At 43.9% G+C, this 15,675-nt stretch overlaps 1 protein-coding gene across 2 annotated transcripts in view; it reads right to left on the bottom strand.

The window, feature by feature from the left end:
* The window catches only part of NTRK2 (neurotrophic receptor tyrosine kinase 2), a 275,952-nt gene extending 261,399 nt beyond the window's left edge, over window positions 1–14,553 (bottom strand). For both annotated transcript variants that reach the window (XM_084628250.1, XM_084628249.1), the window contains exons 1-2: window positions 14,354–14,553; window positions 13,554–14,014 (exon numbers count right to left, since the gene is read on the bottom strand). In XM_084628250.1, the coding sequence (XP_084484376.1) occupies window positions 13,554–13,765 (212 nt within the window). In that variant the 5' untranslated portion in view covers window positions 13,766–14,014; window positions 14,354–14,553. The remainder of the gene's footprint in view (window positions 1–13,553; window positions 14,015–14,353) is intronic.
* Window positions 14,554–15,675: the final 1,122 nt, after the last annotated feature.

Genomic DNA, 15,675 nt, shown 5'->3' on the forward strand with positions numbered 1-15,675 from the left:
ATAAAATAGTTGCTTTTAAAATAGGTGAAAGAGCAGCTTTAAATTGAATGGTTATCAACAAATGGGTTGAAATCTAACTTCAATTTAAAAAAAACAAACAAACACCCTGACAGCAACTTTTGCTGAGGACTAAGAGGGATACAAAAAAGTGTGACAAAGATGGAAAAGGAGCTAAAATAACCTTTCTGAACATTTGTGAATAACCACTAGAGTTGAGCCCCAAGCCTGAAACCTATTCTGTGTGAATGGACTCCTGAGTCTACACAGAGTCCCATTGACTATGAATAGAATAAATTGTAGGATCTAGGCAGCCTTTTAGTCATAAAAGAGCAAACAGGAGTAAGGTAAGATGTATCACTCTCCCATGCAGCTACACCACAAAACTAGGCTCAGTAACCTGATTAAGAATATAACATTAATTTTATACAGTTACTGCTTCCTCAGGGTCACCCAGTGTGTTTTATCTTTCTTCTAGACTTTACAGGTAGTAAGCTATGTTCTGCAAACTGTGTCCTGTGCAGTGCCAGGCATGCTGTCATAATTAATTCTAAATCAAATAAATAATAACAAATAGACTGGTTTCAAAATATTATACAGTCTGTCTTTAGATATGGTAATAAAACAAATAGAACACCGGAAAATATATAATTACACCCTTGGATTACCAAACTGCAGTTCAGAGACAGGGTCACTTGACCTAAAATAGTTTTGTACCATTGCCTTTCTACCTGCTCACTAGCATATGGAATAGGTTAAGCCAGGGTTGTCTGACCTTGTGAGGCAATGGGTACTTCATCCTCCTGAGTTTGGTGGACAAGGACAAAGTCAAAACAAGAATGAAGTCAGAGAGTTTATTTTTTTCTGTCTCCTTCAAATAAGTGAGGTTTAACATAAGAGTTAGAGGCTTACCGTAAGAAGCACATAACAAAGAGTACCTTAATAAGCAAGAGCAACACTAATCCAGTACTGTTTCTAAAAACTGAGGGATGGGATTGCATGTCTCCACTTCACCTGAAAATCAAGCTCTCTGCCACACTCTTCTCTCAGCACTTCTTCCCCCTCCAGTTTGGCACCCCACACTGACCAAAACTAACATTGCACTTCAGTTAATCGCCACAAGCCAAACATGAAATAATAATGCAACACCTCAACTATAATTTATCTAAACAGTATCAATTATACCACATTAAAACTGTCAACTTATAAACCATCACTAGAATCTGAGCACCTCCCAATCACTAATGAATTTAGTTTCACAGCACATCTGTGATGTCAGAAAGTTATTTCTCTCCTCAGTCTATAGATGGGGAACTGAAGTACAGAGAAATGAAGTCATTTGCCTAGGGTTACACCAGAAGTGTGTTGTAGAACCAGGAGCTGAACCCAAAATTCCTGCCCTACAGTCCATACCTTAAAACCCCAGGGCCATCCTTTCCCCATCAATTGGAATACAAAAGTGTTGGTAATTCTCATGATGTGGCACACTGCTGGCAACCAGAACCCTGTATTTGAGGCATTTAAACATACTGCACACTTGGCGCAGCATTTGGGTCACATTTCTTGCTCTTCTGAAGCTTTTCTGCTTCTCAGGAGGCAGCGTATGACAAAAACATAGTTAAAAGAGTGCAGCAATAAAAATAGTTAAAATATTTTCATGCATCCTTTGAGGCACCAGGAGGAGCGGCTACCGTTATGTAAGTAAATGCAACATTTAAAAATGGATGCTGTAGACAGAAGTTAAAACCTGAGGACCTTTGTCATTTTCATTCATCCAAGATGGAGTTTTTAATATTCATCCAAGATGGCATTCTATAACTTAGCAATTAGTAAGAACAGGATTGACTTCCTCTGTGAACTAAAATGTAAAACCAACAGCAGAGAATAACTGACACTGCAGCATATTTAGGATAAAGCTACTTTTAAAAGGTACAACTAGACATATTTAGCCCTACAGCCACCCTTGTAGGTGGCAGGAGAGTACTTTTTTCCCTCCCCCAGAAGCGTATTAGTGCTAGCAGGAAGGATTCACCCTAGTGAAGGGCAGCACTGGTTCCTGGGAGAGGTGGTGCCCATTCTATAGCTATACCAGCCATCAGGCCCCCAGAAGAAGCAGGGCTTGATTGCAACAGGACAGCCACTCATGTAACTTCTGTCTCCAGAGAATTCTGTGAGAACCCTCTGAACCTGGAACATGCCCCCTGATTTGAATGAAGTTCAGCTATGAGAAAACCGAGTCCTATCAAGCCCAAAGGTTTTCCACTTCAGAGCTTGCAAATCCCAGCGCAAGCTCAAGCTGTCTCCAAATATTTGTAAACCCAACAATTGGATCTAACCTAGAGGACTTACACAGCTTTTTAAATACATACACCCTGTGTTGTATTAAAGAGATATTTACATTGGGCCTAATCCTTCAAACACACATGCTTAATTTTGCTACAATGAGTAGTCCCACTGAAGGCAAAAAGGGTATTCACAGTAGTAAAATTAAGCGTGTGCATTTGCAGGATCAGGGTCAGTGTGTGCCCATTAATTTTCTCAAACTAATTTTTATACAAGGGATCACATACTTCAGAGCTTGTGTAGGCTGAACTCATTGTACACACAGGGTTCTTCTGCATCCCTCCATCCCCTCCCAAGCTCCCTGTGGGCCACCCTCCCATCCCCCTCTATTTCAGAGACTACCTGCAACCTCCCCCATCCCCTCTCTCACACCTGGGACTTGTGTGCCCCCCATTTCCCCCCTCACCCTGAGATAGGGGTTTTTTGTGCCCCCCAACCTCCACTTGCCAATCTCCCCCTGCCAGGGGTTTTATATGTGCCCACTAGTCTCTCCACCTCCAACACTTGAGTTCCCCATTCTCCCCTCATGCCAGCAGCTCTGTGTGCCCCCCATTCTCTCTCTCCCATCCCACCTTCCTCCCATGCCAGGGGCTCTGTGTTCCCCCTTATCCCCATATCAAGGTTCCCCAATATCCACCCCCACCAGGGTTTGTGTGCTTTCCATTCCCCCATCCTCCCATTCCAGGGTTTACTATTCTCCCCACCCCTTGGCAGGGGTGCTGTGTGCTCTCCTTACCCCCCCACCCCTTGGCAGGGGTGCTGTGTGCTCTCCTTACCCCCCCTCCCCCGCCACGCCACGATCCTCCATTTCCCCCTCCCCCCAAACCAGGGGCTCTCCATACACTCCCATTACTCCCTTCCCCCACACCAGGAGCTGTCTCCCCCACCCACTTCCCCTGATTCTAGGACCCCTGTGTGTCCTCCTTCCCCCCTATACCTGTACTGTCTCCAGTTCCCCAGTTTGTCACCCTCCTCCACACACCAGAGGCTGTGTGCCTGCCTCAATTCCCCAGTTCCCCCTATCCGTTCCCATTCTCCCCTTTCCATCCTCACCCCTGCAAGATAAATCATTCAGGGCCTCAAGATGTTAAACTCTATTGGGAGGACAGGCAGAGATAAGCAGGGATATTGTTATACTGGAAGGTGTGAATGGATGCCATCAACCAGCTGTTTGATCTATTGATCTATTTATGTTAATCAGGTGGCAGGGTCTTCCCCATTCTCCCTCTTCTGGTTTTCCAGTTTTCCTCAAAGTCAGTAGTGTTCTAGCCATTGATGCCTAGAACATCACCAGAAATCCTGGAATTGATCAGATTCAAAGTTCAAAAGTTATTGCACTACAGAGAGACTTATAAAAGCCACCAAGTTGATCTCAAGGCTTTTGCAAGCATGGCCAAAACAATTCAGTCAGAACCCTTTGACAGATTGTCCCATACCAACTATAGGAATCTTCCCTTTTCACTGCTACCTTTAGCACATTAGCTCCAGCAGCACTAGTAGGTGTCTGGCTGCCACCGCACATTCCCAGCTGCTGTGTAAGCATGCCGTTTCCCTTGAGATTCCTGCCTCTTTCTTGCTTCAGAGAGCGCTGAAAGTGCCTTCAATTTGCCACATCAAATTGTTCTGTCACATTGGGGGGGGGGGGGGGGGGATAGCTCAGTGATTTGAGCATTGGCCTGCTAAACCCAGGGTTGTGAGTTCAATCCTTGAGGGGGCCATTTAGGGATCTGGGGCAAAAATTGGGGATTGGTCCTGCTTTGAGCAGGGGGTTGGACTAGCTGACCTCCTGAGGTCCCTTCCAACCCTGATATTCTATGATTCTGCTACCTTACAGGAACAGGTGAGCACAAAGCAGAATGTGCACAGGAACATGCCACCTCCTACAGAGTGCAATAAGCAATTGTTATTTGAAAGCACATAAGGACTACAGCATCCACACACTTCCTTAGGGAGAAAAGGCTCTTACCTAAAGATCTGACAGACTTCACACTGTGGGCAGGTCTACACTACCACTTAAGTCGATCTAACTTACATCACCCAGGGGTGTGAAAAAAGCCTCCCTTCTCCCCCAAGCAACACAAGTTTCACACTGTCCACACCGGCGCTATGTCAGCAGGAGATGTTTTCCTGCCAACATCACTTATGCTTCTCACCGAGGTGAAGTAATTATGCTGACGGGAGGTCTCTCAGTGGCACAGTGCATCTTCACCAAACATGCTACAGCAATGCAGCTGCATCAGTGCAGCTGTGTTGATGTAAAGCTGTAGTGTAGACTAGCCCTGTGTCAGGGTGTGTTTGGAACCTGAATTAGGCAGCTAAATATTTACCCAGACTTATCCCTTCCAGAAAATCAAAATAAATTGTCCTGATCCTCCAACCTTTTAATTCATAGTGACAGTGTCTTGTTGTCAAGGTTCCTTACCCACTCTGAACTCTAGGGTACAGATGTGGGGACCTGCATGAAAGACCCCCTAAGCTTATTCTTACCAGTTTAGGTTAAAAACTTCCCCAAGGTACAAACTTTGCCTTGTCCTTGAACCGTATGCTGCCACCACCAAGCGTTTTAAATAAAGAACAGGGAAAGAGACCACTTGGAGACATCTTCCCCCAAAATATCCCCCCAAGCCCTACACCCCCTTTCCTGGGGAAGGTTTGATAAGAATCCTCACCAATTTGCATAGGTGAACACAGACCCAAACCTTTGGATATTAAGAACAATGAAAAATCAATCAGGTTCTTAAAAGAAGAATTTTAATTAAAGAAAAGGTAAAAGAATCACCTCTGTAAAATCAGGATGATAAATACCTTACAGGGTAATCAGATTCAAAACAAGTTACAAAAGACACAAAAACAGGAATATATATTCCATCCAGCACAGCTTATTTTACCAGCCATTAAACAAAAGAAAATCTAACACATTTTCTAGCTAGATTACTTATAGATTACTTACTAACTTTACAGGCGTTGTAAGGCTGCATTCCTGATCTGTTCCCGGCAAAAGCATCACACAGACAGACCAAACCCTTTGTTCCCCCGCCTCTAGATTTGAAAGAATCTTGTCCCCTCATTGGCCATTTTGGGTCAGGTGCCAGCAGGGTTACCTTAGCTTCTTAACCCTTTACAGATTAAAGGGTTTTGCCTCTGGCCAGGAGGGATTTTATAGCACTGCATACAGAAAGGTGGTTACCCTTCCCTTTATATTTATGACACTTGTGTTTCATGTTGTTATCCAAGGCCCATATACGCCATAGCAAAACTGATTTAACTTCTTCTACAAGACCATTGCATTCTACCACACTTCAGAATCTGCAGCAGCTACAGATAAACAGGAAAATGCAGGACCCAATCCAATGCTCACTGAAGTCAATGGGAGTCCTCCCACTGGGTCAAGCCCTTATGGAAATAAATATGAAAATAAATAAAGCAATTGATGCAGTACCCCTTCTGATACTTAATTTTATATTAATTTAAATTCACTTTATGTTGTCACTGATTTTTAATTCTTCAGATAAAAAAAAAAGGGGGGTCAGAGTTAAAAAAGAATTTTTAGAAGTTAGCCGAATTGTGGGCCTACAACCCTTGAAAATATCTCTTCCCTGCCAAACTCAGAAAAGCCAGGAAATTTAGAGATCAGGCTTCTTCCTTTCATCCTTAGTTCATTCTGCTCAGCCAATATGTTGCCGCACATATGCTCTATACCAGTGGTTCTCAACCTGGAGTCCGGGGACCCCTGGGGGTCCGCCAAGCAGGGCCGGCATTAGACTGGCTGGCACCCAGGACAGAAAGCCGAAGCTGCACTGCATGGGGCTTAGGCTCAGGGCCCCGAGCCTTGCCAACCAGGGCTAAAGCTGAAACTTGACCAACTGAGCTTCATGGGGCCCCCTGTGGCATGGGGCCCTGGGAGTTGTCCTGCTTGCTACCCCCTGACACTGGTCCTAGCTTTTATGTGCAGAAAAACAGTTATTGTGGCACAAGTAGACTGTGGAGTTTTTAATAGGATGGGAGCTGCGGGGGGGGGGGGGTTGTGGAGTTTTTAATAGGATGTTGGGAAGGGGAGGCCTCAGAAAGAAAAAGGTTGAGAATCCCTGCTCTATACGCCGGGTCAAATACTTGTCCCATTGAAGTCACTAGAAGTTTTGCTGCTAACTTCAGTGGAGAGAGAATCTCTAACCACGCATCTCCTTAAAGTTAAGGATATGCTTAAGTGCTTTGTTGGATCAGGGCCAGAGTTATTAACACCTTGCAAATCTGAGCCCCACAGACTATAGACTGTAATAACACAGATTTGCTTCACAAGAGTCTTGCATCCCTGGGTCTGGTTGCAGGGCGAGGATTCTACCCCCACTTATGTCTGGGCATAGCTTGTTTGTTCAGGCCTTGGACAAAGCAGAAATACATCACCCTTTGGAATGATCTACACTAGAAAAATGACCAACTGGTGACAATAGATGTCAGCAACAGATGCAGATGATCAGGTATTGAACATAATTTATGTGCTCGTGTAATCATGTTCAGCTGTTTCAACTGTACTTGTTGACATCCATGATTAGCAATGAGTCATTTTTCTAGATATACTAGGTGTCATAGATTGCAAATGTATATTTACAATATGGTGTAAATACATCTGTGTATTCTGATTCCATAGTACCATGATAAAAAATCAGGTGAAAAAGTATCTGTACATAAACAACAAGGAATCCGGTGGCACCTTAAAGACCAACAGATTAGCCTTTAAGGTGCCACCGGACTCCTTCTTGTTTCTGTGGATACAGACTAACACAGCTACCCCCGATATCTGCACATATGTATTTGAGTTTTTTCATTTGTTTTGTGCAGACTTAGTTCACATGAAAGGTGCATAGGGCTGAGACACTTTTTCCCAGGCAGGTTTCAGAGTAACAGCCATGTTAGTCTGTCTTCGTAAAAAGAAAAGGAGGACTTGTGGCACCTTAGAGACTAACCAATTTATTTGAGCATGAGCTTTCGTGAGCTACAGCTCACTTCATCAGATGCATGCCGTGGAAACTGCAGCAGGCTTTATTTATACACAGAGAATATGAAAAAATACCTCCTCCCATTTTTTCATATTCTCTGTGTATAAATAAAGCCTGCTGCAGTTTCCACAGCATGCATCCGATGAAGTGAGCTGTAGCTCACGAAAGCTCATGCTCAAATAAATTGGTTAGTCTCTAAGGTGCCACAAGTACTCCTTTTCTTTTTGCGAATACAGACTAACACGGCTGTTACTCTGAAACCTTTAGATAAGCTATTACCAGCAGGACAGTGGGGTGGGAGGAGGTATTGTTTCATGGTCTCTGTGTGTATATAATGTCTTCTGCAGGTTCCACGGTATGCATCCGATGAAGTGCGCTGTAGCTCACGAAAGCTCATGCTCAAATAAATTGGTTAGTCTCTAAGGTGCCACAAGTACTCCTTTTCTTTTTTCCCAGGCAGTAGAGTCATGTGATTTTTCAACCACTATATTTTTATTTTTCAAATCTGCTTAAGTAACGACTAATGGATACAATGAACACTGCACCTGCACATTTCACTTTTTAAAGGAACACTTTCAGAATAAAAAAAAAATCTTTGATATCAGTAAAGTATTAAAATAGAAAGAATCTTTAAAATTGATCTTTTTCTCTCCATGTATTCTTTACATTTTTGCACTTATCTGTGGTAGAACAATAAAATTAGACTAGTTTCAGAGTAACAGCCGTGTTAGTCTGTATTCGCAAAAAGAAAAGGAGTACTTGTGGCACCTTAGCGACTAACCAATTTATTTGAGCATAAGCTTTCATGAGCTACAGCTCACTTCATCGGATGCATACTGTGGAAACTACAGAAGATGTTTTTATACACACAAATCATGAAAAAATGGGTGTTAATCACTACAAAAGGTTTTCTCTCCCCCCACCCCACTCTCCTGCTGGTAATAGCTTATGTAAAGTGATCACTCTCCTTACAATGTGTATGATAATCAAGGTGGGCCAATTAGACTAGTCATTTGTACTTCCAAGTTCTCATGTTCTCATATACTGCAATGATTGGTTTGCAAACACTGAAGGAGGAAACCTGATATCCAAAATAAGCAGCTTTCTCTGTTACTTAAGAGAATTAATTCACAGAGGAAAAATGATTATCATTAGGTTTTGTAAAATTATTTTTCACAAAACTCAAGTTTGGGGTCTAAACTCCCTGACAGCATCCCCTTAAACTACCAGATAATACAGATAAAAAAACACGTACTATCTGAAAAATATCAACCTTTGGATATTGAGGGCTGGCCCAATGGGCTGCTGTTCTACTGGACTGGAAAAAAGACAGTTTAAATTCCATCCTGGCCCTAATCTTCTCCTCCTCAGGAGCGAAGGAACTGGGAGTGTGGTGGAGATAACATAAACAGGACTCAGTCCTGCAGCTTCTTACTTGCATGAGTAGTTTATGCCGTCCCATTGACTTCATAAAACTATTGGGCAAGTAAGGATTTACAGGATCAGAGATAATGTTTTGTGGGCCCAATCCTGCACAGTGCTGAATGCTTTCTGGAGGGTGCTGAGCTCTGGAATGCAGCACTTCTCTGGAAGCATTCAGCACTTCTTAGGAACCTACTCTTAAGGGCCAGCATTGACTAAGTTTCCAAAGGAACTCCATACAGTTCTCACTGACTGGAAGGACAAGGATTAAAACAATGGGCTCATAAGGGTTACATGAAAGACAAAGAAGAACCTCCACAAGAAAAACTAAACTTGTAATAATTTGGTAATTCCTATATCCTAAAAGGCAAATGGATTTTTGAAGATGCTAATTTTCAGTTCATGGTGAGTATTAAAAACAAGATACTCCTACAAGCACATGTTTTACAATGGAATCATGGCTAAATCCTTAACTCCTGTGATGTCAGGGAGTGTCATTACAGTCCATACTCTCTCGAATAATATGCAGCCTGATACCTCCTGTTACTCCCTGTCTCCAAATGATCAGGAAGAACCTTCCATTCCAGCTAAACCATAGCATCCTATAAGGCCAAAGGTGGAAGGAGGGGAGTGGGGTTGAGCATCCTTCAAGACAATTTTACATTATATGTAATTTACAGCAAGAGACTAGAAATACAAAATGACAGAGATTAAAAATATGAACTGTATTTCATGTTAATGTAAGTAGGTTTTTTTCAGCACACACTCAGAAGATGTATTAAATTATTTACTATGTAAATTACATAGTGTGCTGCTTTATTAACAATCCTAGAGAGATTTATATAATTACATTAAAAATATACTTTGTGTTTTTAAATGTACATACACACAATACACTCTATATTCTATAGGGGTAGAGTTGAAAACTCACCTACTATTTTGTTGGCAAGTATTTCATTCTTAAATACACCAGTTAATTCTAAACCTAGTTCAGTTGAATAGTCATAAATCAGCATGTTAATGACATGACTTTAGAGCTGCTAAACTAGGCCAGCAACATGCTGTATTGCAAGAAGATATTGATAGCAAGAGCTACGAACAACCACATACATTGATACCCTAACTAAAGGAAGAATATTAGACCAGATCTTTAAAAATCTAAGAACTCTTAAGAGACTCATTTACCATCCTATTGATATTTTAGCTCAAGTGATTTTGCAGTGAAATATTTCTGTTCCATTGTGCCTGCAGCATATGGATTTTGCTCTCTCCTGCTTTTGCTCCTTAGCTCTTAGCGTGAGCATCAGCTCTGCAATGGCTGATTTTACGATTCTAATTCAGAGTCTCGCTTTGGAGTTTATTTTACCAGTAACACCAAAATTATGAAAGAATCCTGTCACAAGTAGGTTACTCTGTTATGGTACAATAATCTCAGCGTGGCTGCATGCTTTTCAGAATGTTTCCAGAACATACCAGTGCCCTAAGTAACAGGATAAAATCAAATCCAATTATAGGCAAAGATTTTTAAGAATACTTCTATTTTATTTATTAAAATATAAATGTGTTTGTGCTCAAATCACTGAGGAAGAAACAACATGGAAGATGATCATGCAGAAACACAGGGTGAAAGAAATTCACCCCTCCCCTCACAAAGCCTGGAGTTTGTGGGCCTGATCAAAAGTGTATGGAAGTCAATGGGGGTCTTTCCACTGACTTCCATGGGCTTTGGATCGGGCACTCTGTAAGGAATTAAGTAGGGACTGGGCAGATGGCATTTGCCTCTAAACTGTCACTTGCCTATGGGCTGGAATAGAAAGTCTAGTCCCCCTAAATCTATGCACTCTATGCTGGAATTTCAGGCTGCTGTATCTGGGTGTTTGTGGATCCTCTAGCCCCAGCCCCAGCCCCAGCTATCCCCCCACAAACCTCTCCTTCCTATTTGCAGCCAACCAAAAATCCACCATGCACAGTTGTTCCACCCACAGCTTGCCCCATTCTCCACCCTGTACAGTCCCACCACAGGGATAAAGTCATACACAGGGCCCTCAGCCAGCTCTCTGCATGTGGGGGAGTTTAACCGAATGTAATTTCACGTAAAACCTAATCCTTTAGTCATTGCACACTCAAAATTCCCACTGGCTAAATGTCCCTGTCATGAAGTCCTTGCTCAGTCAAAATTCCCTGTAAGTCAATGGGAGTTTTGCCTAAGAACTCTAGTATCTGTACCCAAATAAGAGCTGGGTGTGTGCAATAATGTAGAGTTGGTGTCAAAAGTTTTTCAGAAAAAGGGGAATGACCAGAAACTAAGGGCCTAATTCTACTCTCACACTTATGTAATTCAATGGAGTTATGCCAGTATAAACCTACCATATATGAGTGGAGAACCAGGCCTGAAGTTTACTGAATACAGTGGAGTAGTATAGCCCATTATCTTATCCTGTTACCTAAAGCACAGCAGGCTGTGGAGCATTTCAAAACATTTTCTCTTTTTTGACTATATGAATGTATCATATTAAGATGCATTCCTAGCATGTTTAATGCTTGCTGAGTTTCCACACGGAAATGATAGGAAAGCTAGGGTAGTCTGGTTTTTCATTTATGTTTGCATCTTAAGGCCTGTCCATGTTTTGATATTCAAAAACAGTCTAAATGTTTTCTATCTTAAATATGTGCACTAGTTTGCTGGGAAATCAGTGATTTGAAGTTATTTTTATATACCCAATCACAACAAAATGTAACATCAGAAGGTGATATAGTGGAAATGGAAAAGAGATGGAAAGATGAATGATGATGCTGATGAAAAAATACAGAAAGGAAAAAATCAACTAACAGAAATCAAAATGTAAAAAGCAAAATATATGTTTTAAGTTGGTCAAGCTTGCCAAATATATTTACACAGGGTTCTTTTCTCTGTCTGTTCAAATGGAGGATTTCAAATTCTGAGGAAAAACTGCTAAGTTATTGCTACATTGAAGATATTTGATAATAAGGAAGATGGTAGAGTGGTGGTGCATGGTATGGAAGGATTTTTTCCCTAGAATAACCTATAGAATATTAAACAAACATCTGAAATGATGATTCCTGCTATAGCCTAGAAATCACACTTAATTCTGTTACGTGCATTCAAAAATAAATAGATCTACAAAATGTAGGCCCTGCATTACTCCAGCCCTTCCCTCTGCCATTCACACACACTGGCAAATGCAGCAAGAGGTTTCCATGTAGTTTTTGGCAAAAAGGTCATGGTACCTTGTACACTAAAAATACTGGAGGGAACAACACATCAGTGCCTGGGGAGGAGAGGAACATGATAGCCTTAGAAGTATTTTCCATCTCTAACTTCTACAATTCTATTATCCAAAATTTGGATGCTTGAGTCTTAATCCTGCAGTCCTTTTTCAGATAAAACATCTATTCACTTCACTGAGAAGGTGGCCTGCCTGAATAGAGAATGTAGGATCAGGCCCCAAGCAGGAACACAATCCGCTACACAAGTCTCAACTGCAGTCTGGCTCACAATGGCTGAAATTGAAAAACCTCTTGCACCCACTTGTCAAAGCCCCATAAATAATATCAAGGTACAATACTTGCTTACAACTAGGGGAAAATGAGTGTGGTTCTGCATTCACATGCAGACTCAGCATTGCATCCTTTTTAGCTATCTTACAGAAAAGGAGCATGTGCAAAAGGAGCTTACACACATATTACCCAGTGCAGAGCCAGTCCTCATTCAACTCTACCAGAATGGGTTACTTCCATTTAAAAAAGCAAAGAAAACAAAATGGTCAAATTTTTGATTGGGGAAAGAGTGGCCCATCAAAATTTTCTGTTTGCATGAATAATAGGAAGAACATATAAAATTGGGACATGAGAGAGTAAAGAGGCCCCTACTAATTAATTGTCTAGAAGAGAGGTGGAATATGTGTAGTGTAGTAATTCTTTACTGATCTGTAACGATCTGTAAAAGAGAAGGATAAAGTGATAGCTAAATGTACATCACTGCCTCTCCCAAGAAAAATCTGACAGAGAAGAATTTTCTGATAATACATTGGTCTTGTACTAAAATCAGCACTATCTGTGTGCTATACTGCTTTATTATTTAACTTATTCCCAGGAAGCTGTACCAAGGGCAATTAAGATTTATAATCTAAATGGTTTCGAAATTATATCTCTGGGAAGTCAAATCTAAATTAAATCATACCAGGCTTTTAGGCTTCCCACGATCACATTTTCCTATTGAGCAAGTGCCTTTCAATGCAGAGAACTTCTCCTCTTACAGATCGTTCAGAATCTTTCCTTAAGCAAAACCTCCTTCCTATTGTTGGTGTCCTCATAACGAAATGACTAAAAATATTGGTTAGAGTTGAGACTTGCAAAACAGATGCTGCAAGGAAAATGTGAGCATCATTTCTGCAAGCCTTAGAGGCAAGCAATACAAAATGTAAGTGGTTCTCTCATATCTACATACTATGGAGATTCTCAGTCTCTTTACCCATACACTCTCTCTGGCTCCCTCCCTCTAGATAGCCAAATTGACATATACACAGACAAAAAATAAAATTATTAATTATATAAATTATCTGATACACACATGTATTATCTGTGTGTATGCACAGAAAGAGAGAATATACACACACAAGCATAATACAGTATTATAACGAAAATTAAACAAAATTAGAGCTAGAGAGACAGATAGAGGGCTTCTTCGCCCAGATCCGCGGTGCCCAGCAGGTTCCCCTCCGCTAGCTCGGGGCTCTCCCGTGGGAGCAGCCAGTGCCCAGCCCCTGCGCCACTCACATGTCGGTGATGTTCTCCCGCTCGGCGCTCCTCTCCAGGACCGGGAAGGACACGATGCCCGGCGCGGGCTCGCTGCACCAGATCCGCGAGGCGCTGCATGTGCAAGGCGCCGGGCAGGCGAGCAAAGCCCTCCAGGAGCCCAGCACCACGCAGCAGAAGCCCCAGAGCCGGGCCAGACCGGGCCCCTGCCACCTCCTCCGCCAGGACACCATGCTGCCCCGATCAATCCAGCGCTGCCAGCTGCCCCGACGGCCTCCTCCAGCGACCGTCCCGGCGTGTGCGGAGCCTCCTGGGCGCTTCAGAGCGGCTGGGACTCGGGCATCCTGCTGCGGGAGGGCTCGGTGCCGGCCCCGGCTGGGCTCACATGGGAGCGCTGGGCCGGGCAGGAGCGACGCCTCCGCTCCCCGCTGCCTGCCCGGGCTCCCCGGGGCCGCTCGGGGCGAGCGCTGGAGGCGGCGGAGCTGGAGGGGAAAGAGAGACCGGTGAGAACGGAGCCGAGACTGGCCCAGCCCGCCCGCCCGCCCCGGGAGCCCCGCGAGCGCCAGCCCCAGCCCCGGGAGCTCAGCACGGGCCCCTGACGGGCACCCGGGGCAGGGACCGTTCCCTCCCGGGCAGCTGCCCCTGCAGTGGGGACGCGGCTCCGGCGCCGAGCGCAGCCCGGGCAGCGGCAGCTCCTCGGCTCCCGATGATGCTGCAAAACGCCGGGCGGAGCGGGGAGGGCGCGGGAGCCGGCGAGGTGGGGCAGTGGGTCACCCGGGCGGGCTGGAGGCTGCAGGGGGGCGAGTGGCTCATGCTCCTACCTGCGGGGGCGCTGCCTGCTCCGGCCGCTGCTGCCTGGGGGAGAGGAATCGGCGCGCTGCTGCTGCCGGGGGGCTCGGAGCTCCTGGCTCTGCCCTTTACGCACAGTCTCCTTCCTCCAGTGGATAATAAAGCAGCCCAGCTCCTGCTCGAGCCCAAGCTCAGGAGCTGCTGGCAAAGTGACGTGGGGCTGACGCAGAGAGGGGCAGAAACTCCATAAAATGAGCCTGAAATCCAAAAAAAAAAAAAAAAGAAGAAGAAGAAGAAGAAGACAAAAGCAACCAGGGGCGAGGGAGGGATGGAGGGGAGGGGAGAGAGAGGAGGGTGCCTAGAACAAGATGCCAATAGGCAGGCTGGAGTCTATGCACACACAAACAATCACACACACACACACACACCAGAGAGAGGTCAACCATCAGCACGGTCCCTCTTCTGAACCCTCCGGTCTTTGCTGTGTATGAAATCAAAGCCTGATTCTCGGAACACCAGCAACGCATCCTTCCCATCCCCAGAAAGACACACACAGACGTGATGTGCATGGAAAAGGGAGCCTTTTTCGCCACAGCGTAGGTCTGGCTCCCCGTTGCATTGGTTTGTCTGGATAGTTTCTAAGATCAGCATTAGGGCTTTGTACATAGATCGCTCAGCACGGCTTTCTGTGTCCGACTCACTGGGCATAATAACTAGTTAAGAAACCCTTTTGGACAGCTCAGCGTATTGGTTTCTCCCCTTGCTTTTTGTTCGTCCCGCATAGTGTCATGCACATTCCGTGCGCTTGCAACATTGCGTTATAGTCACTGGAGAAATATACCGCTTTTCCACCAGCTCTTCCAGCCTAGGTGGTAACTATTAGGCTAATGTAGCATACGCGTTATAGATTTGCACATCTCCACTATCTAGGGGCATATATGCAGATAATACACAAACCTATGCAAAGAGAAAGATTGTTTTTAAAAAGAATGTGAACTTTTATGATCGTATAATAAAATGTAATCGTTTTAAGAGCTCAGGTATGTGATGAATGAGCGACATTAAAATGCCTTGTCTGGGAATTTGCCTTTTCATTAGTGGCTCTGTCGGATTTTTTTTTCCGCAGTAATTTGAAAGAAATGGGGAAATCCACTGCAGTGCCTCAGACTTCAGCGAGCTCTGGCGCCACCGCGTGTTCACAACCTGAACACCACAAGCAAAAGAAAACGCGCCCGGAGTCTGCGTGCGGTTTACTACTAATCTTTCCGTGCACGTCCTTTTCTGCTTCCTCTGGGCTCTGCACTACACCGTGCTTCTGATGGTCTTAAAGGGAATTCAGAATTGTGTTACCTGC

This window comes from Lepidochelys olivacea, assembly GCF_965140295.1.
Source record: "Lepidochelys olivacea isolate rLepOli2 genome assembly, chromosome: 5".
Taxonomy (NCBI): domain Eukaryota; kingdom Metazoa; phylum Chordata; order Testudines; family Cheloniidae; genus Lepidochelys; species Lepidochelys olivacea.